This window comes from Garra rufa, chromosome 18 (genome assembly GCF_049309525.1).
Source record: "Garra rufa chromosome 18, GarRuf1.0, whole genome shotgun sequence".
Classification (NCBI taxonomy): Eukaryota; Metazoa; Chordata; class Actinopteri; order Cypriniformes; family Cyprinidae; genus Garra; species Garra rufa.
Window position 1 is genome coordinate 28776381 of NC_133378.1, and position 6000 is coordinate 28782380.

Genomic DNA, 6000 nt, shown 5'->3' on the forward strand with positions numbered 1-6000 from the left:
CAGTTCACCTTTTAGTGCGTACATCTGTTGTGAACACACAGAGTTCAGTAATTTATAGAAGTGACAACTGCATTCTACAACAGAATTAAGTCCCGAAAAATTCAGGTAGTGACGTCCGCATTTACAAAAATTCCTATGCAGTGCGTATGGGATTATAATAAACAACTAGTTATTAATGACATATTTAAACATTCACCAGAGTTGTGTCTCTCTTCTGTATGTGCCGTGCAAGAAATCAAAGAGAAATAAGTATGTCTTGACTCATTCTTGTTGTCAGATCTTGCCAGAAAAGACAGCAAACAAGGACAAGATAATAAACATAAATAAACCCAAATATTTTATCTTGGAAATAAGAGCAAAATGTTTACAACCTGAACTTGGCTACTTCATTAATTTCTATAAATTAAATGGTTTTATAAGCCCACACAACAAGCCTAAAGACACTTACAATAAGTGGACATGGCAACACTTCAAGAGCACGCTCTGTGAAACAGCTTTCCCATCATAAACAAAACATGATGGTTCTGTCGATAGTAGGGATGTAACAATATCAAAATCTTACACGATACGATATTTATTGTGACATCTAAAAAAAGACAAATGCAGACTTGGAAAAAAAAATTAAATTTTGTACATTTTAAAGGTAAATTCTTCTATCTGTACCTGAACTTTAAAGGGGACTAAACCCTCTTTTTATTTGTGGTATACTGTCTCAGTCTCAATTACATTCACACTGGTGTTTAAGGAAGCCAAACTAATAAGAATATAATAATAGAAATAACAACAATTTTATATTATTGTTATTCCTATGACAGTAATAGCCATACAGGTATATTGTAAAACAACTGCACTGTAAAAAAAAAAAATTAAAATGAATATTTCATAGCAACATTATTTTTGCTTTACACTACAGTAGGGAAATTACAACTCTTCTTTCCTAATTTCTACACTTGAAAGAGATATTTTAAATATCTGCAGTAACGTTAAACATTTAAACCACCAGCTGTCAGCAATACTGCACTTTTAAGCTTTTATTTCGATAGAAACGGCAGTAGAGCTTTTATTTTGACTAAAAATCCAGCTTCAGTGAAAACAAGCTTACAAAAACGCATCTCACTACAAATTTAGTGAAATGATGTAATCATCTGCCACTAAAACAAAGCGTAACTCACAACACATGCAATAAATGAGTTCACTGCATTCACTGTAAACTGAGCCGTTCTGAGTCGCGGAAAACAGCGGATCACAAGGTGATCGCCTAAACGATGTGCGCATTTCGCTGTAACGTGCAGCGAAAACAGACTTGATGAAGGAATTAAGCCATATTGTGCATTCGGTTTAAGTTTAATTGACAGATACTGTGCCAAACTATAATGACACAAAACACAACTTTAAAGACCTTCTATGTTAGAATAAAAATTTTAAATATATTTAAAAAACTACACTTTTTGCCCGGAAGACCTATCGTTTAATATCGTCATGTGACCACGATTGCTATCACAATACTGTGATATTTATAATATGTTACATCCCTAGTTAAAAGTCACCAAACCCAGCAATTCTTTGTCCACTGTAATATTACTTTGGTCAAAAATAGCCAGACTCCAGGATGTTATGTTTACCACGATGTCATACATGGAAATATCACAGTCTGTTCCATACACACACAAAATGATCATTTAGGGGATTCACTACCATATGTGTCCCTGGACCACAAAACCAGTCATAAGGGTCAATGTTTTAAAACTGAGATTTATACATCATCTGAAAGCTGAAAATCTTGAATCTGAGGGTGCAAAAAAATCTAAATATTGAGAAAATCACCCTAAAGTTCTTAGCAATGCATATTACTAATCAAAAATTAAATTTTGATATCTTAATGGAACATGATCTTTACGTAATATCCTAATAACTTTTGGCATAAAAGAAAAATTGATCATTTTCACCCATACAATGTATTGTTGGCTATTGCTACAAATATACCCATGCTACTTATGACTGGTTTTGTGGTCTAGGGTCACATGGTTGTCACTCAAGCTTTACAGTGTGTACATAACCAAGGTGTGTCAGATCTTACCCACCCACTGTCACTTTCAGTTACTAACAACACATCTAATATTGACAGCATACCCCCGTCAAAGCACCGACTCGTCAATCATCACAGAAAGTCCCAACATGAAGTCCCAAAGGAGGAGAGGACGACAAATGAAATCAAGAGGTAAATAAATGAATCGATGGATGAATAATAGATTAGGCAGCAAGTGGCCCCTTCGAGCAATGCCACGAATGCAATATTAATAAGCAGCTCTTACTGTTCGTCTCTGTGTCATCACTGACACTCTTAGGAGGAGCATGGGCCGAATAACACACAGCTGATCTGTACATTCGATCCGGATTACGGATTTTCTTCAGTCCTTCAGGAAGCAAAGAGAGAGTGGAGAAGAAAAAAAAAGAATTCTGGGAAAAGTACACATTCCCGGATGTACAACTTCGTTTTAGTCTTTATTTCCCCCATGCACATAGCAGGAACTTACAAGAATGTTTACCAGGGTCAGCAGTGTCACGTCTGCCGAACCCCAGTCTCCCTCCCATCAGCAAGCCCATGCATCCCAAATGTGTCCGTCTCCATGCTGAAGAACACCTCTCCCAAACAATATGCACCGTTCGGCCTCAGAGTTCAGCGTGCCTATTTGCTTCTCCCCCTTTTTTTATCAAGCGCATTCAGGGGTGCATTTAAAGGGATTACTTTGGCCTAAGGTGCTGCCTTGTGGGGAGAAAATGCAGTTTCATTTGCAGGCAGGGGTATGGACGAGGAATGTAAAAGCACTCGGGTTCCTTGTAACTTGAGACCGCATGCACATTTTCATTAACCGTAACAAAGTATCACAGATAGCTCCAGCTGTTAAGGGCTAGAAGTGTTACACTGCCAAGAGAGAAAACAATCTAGACCACTGTATATACAGTAATAATGCTAACTGGTTTGTTCAAAATTACCTGACATGTCGAGCGTGTTTGCAGGTTTTTCTAGTATTTTTTCACTTTTCACCTCAGTCTTACTGATAAATCTGTAGGTGCTGAAATAAACAGTCAAGAAACAGCCCCTAACAGGTAGCAATGAGGGCAGCAATCAAATTCATTGTGGTCCCAGGGCTGTTTGGTGAGGCTCAATTTTAGTAAGCTACACCAATCGATGAAGTTAATGTGTGTTTCTGTGTGAGGCAGGTAGGGAAGGATCGAGACAAGCCGAAAGGATCTGTCACGACTCCCCAGGAAGAAGTGGCATCTTCATCTATCCCTGCCATTCACTAATTCAATTAAAAAATAAAAATCTCAAAGCTTATTCTCAAACTAAGAACTGTGGAATATGACTATGCAGAGATATTAAAAGTTAATTTTCAAAATAATGGCTAGATATGTCATAAATCTCTCTTTGGAGTGCTTGCTTCTAACAATAGCCAGTTGTTCTGATAAACAGCACCTTAGTCTCTAAAGGAACCAACTAATTTAAATAGATATGTATATAAATATAGAGTATCAGTATCAATAAATGTATGTTTATAGCCATACTCAAACATGAAAATAATCTGTTAGTGAGTAAATTGTTTTGGGGGGGTTGAACTGTCTCTTTAAATATAGAGTTCCCTTAAACATCTCAATCCACCGTCGCCACTTTCCATAGGTACAGTCCCAGTTCCTGGCAATCTAAAAAGTGAGCTAGGTCATATCAGGAGACAGAAGAACTCTATGGGGTGCGTGAGACATTAACCATGTTTTCATAGCAGCCTCCAGCTAAGAACAGCCTGTCCTTATGTGCAAAATACCCTGCCAAATAATAAGGCCCTGGAGAACCGTGGTCTATGCAAACATTTTAAATGCTTCAAGGACAAAAGGTTAAACTACAGGCAACAATCAGTGCTAAAATGAATGGCATGCAACACGTATAACGGCAAACTACATGCTGAAAGTGTGGGTAGGCCTAGAAATTAAATATAACACACTGCCGGCTATATGGGACTCTGAATTTAGTTGTAGCTATATGGTGCGGAGCACTCGATATTAATATGGAGGTGTGATACACTAGCTCCTCCCCCATACATTGACCTGACAAGCATGACAAAAATAACCGAGCCCATTCTGCAATGGGAGTCACAAGTCGGGGTTTCTAAAAAGCTCTTGGCTACTGAGATGCATTGGCAGGAAGCAGGCAAGTCTGAGACACGTTTCAAAGCTGGTTGTGTTTGTTTGCATCTGAAATGCACACGCAGACATGCAGAGATTGACAAACACATGCACACACCCGCAATCACACGCATATGCACACAAAGAGAGAGCTAGTTTAGGTAGTTAGCCTCAGTGCTGTTTTGAAAACAAACGCAGTTTTATATTTATGGTAATGCTTGTATTCTTAGCTGACACAGTGTTAAAAATATAACAGTGAACATTTAGGCAGCTCAATACCACCCCCTTGTGGATTTCTATATGTTCAGATCCTTAGGTTTGTCTGGAGTCATGTTTTAATGTCAGTTTATATTAGGATAATTTCTTCTGTATATAGTTTGTCAACATGCATAATTTACTAGACAAAAGTGAGGTTTTATGATCAAACTTATCATTCACCTTCTACTAAGCCATTCAGCATCATGGAAATGGACAATTTATCATCACACCATGATTTATAAACTCATTTTGCTGTCTTCCCCTAGAGGCTAGTTTGTTAACTATCAAAAACGATTATAGACTGTATTTTTGTTTGAGCCAATCGCATTTTTTCAAGATATGTTATCATGATTTGGCCAAATAAAGTTTCTTTTAACTCAATGTCGCCACCTTGTGGTTTGTAAGCCATTATTTGCTTTGATCTCACACTGAAGGTGAATTACAAACAAAAAACCCTCGCAACTAATGACTAGGTTGCCAAAACCTAGTTGTTCATACGTTTTATAAACAAGGGCATATATCATATGAGAGTGGTGGCAGCTTGACACAACTGTTCAAAATGGAATTCTTGTCGGAGCTTCAACAATATTGAAACAATATTTTCAGACTACGTCTGGCAATAATAATGTCTTTTTAGCCAAATTAAGCAGTGGACATGCATTATATTGAACTGTATTAGAGTGTCTCTGAGTGCAACCAACTCTTGTCTTATTCAAGAGACAAATCTGAAAAGTATTCGAAACAGTTATGTAAAATCTTCTTTCTTCCTGGCATTTATGGTCGCCACATTCCATTGGTTCCATAAAGGTATAGATCTTAAAATATCAGACTCCTTGGTTATACAAGAATCTAGTTCAGAGATTTAAACTGCTGTTTATGTGTATCTGATGTAAAGGGGGCAAACTGGTATAGAAGAATGTGTCCTTGAAGCAATTTCGAAGTGTAACTGCTATGACCACAAATTACAAAACCGCTCAAAAGAAGGTCAGTTGGAGTCTATAGACGCCTGAAAGTGACTGACAGAAAAAAATCTGCTATTAAACAAGCTTACCAGCAGTATTTCTATGACTCCTAGCTGTACGGTAGTTTTAGGTCAAACTACAGTCTCCAGAACTCTATCACCGCCAACTCAGAAACAATTTACGCAACCGAGGAAGCTTGGTAAATCGAAAAAAAGAAGTTAGAAATCGACAGTCGTTGCGGCTCACAAGTTTTGCTTTGAGCGCGACTGTTAGGCTGAGGGAAACGGAGCGCGAGACGGATTTTTGAATTTTCAGAGGCGGTCGCGCTTTTGCTCCGGCTTGTTTTTAAATATATGTGATGCACACTGCTGGCTAGCTACCGATGCTGGCTAGGGTGATGTGATGTGATGTCTCCGTGCTGGAATAACGAGTGTGTGAGGATAAACACAGAGGCTTTACAATCCCAAAAGCTCCTCGGTTCTCAACTGGCGGCTCTTCCCTGCCTGCCTCCAATGTTTTCCCCCTCGCACACTCTTGTCGTACAAGTAAAAAATATCCCCGATGTTTCTGACTTACCTTCCGGCTTGTTTTCGGCAGCCAT

General features: G+C 38.3%; 1 protein-coding gene across 1 annotated transcript in view; it reads right to left on the reverse strand.

Moving 5' to 3' along the window:
- camta1a (calmodulin binding transcription activator 1a) overlaps nt 1–6000 on the reverse strand; it is a 466321-nt gene extending 460321 nt beyond the window's left edge. The window contains exons 1-2 of the mRNA XM_073823111.1: nt 5976–6000; nt 2313–2414 (exon numbers count right to left, since the gene is read on the reverse strand). Coding sequence (XP_073679212.1) covers nt 2313–2414; nt 5976–6000 — 127 coding nt within the window. The remainder of the gene's footprint in view (nt 1–2312; nt 2415–5975) is intronic.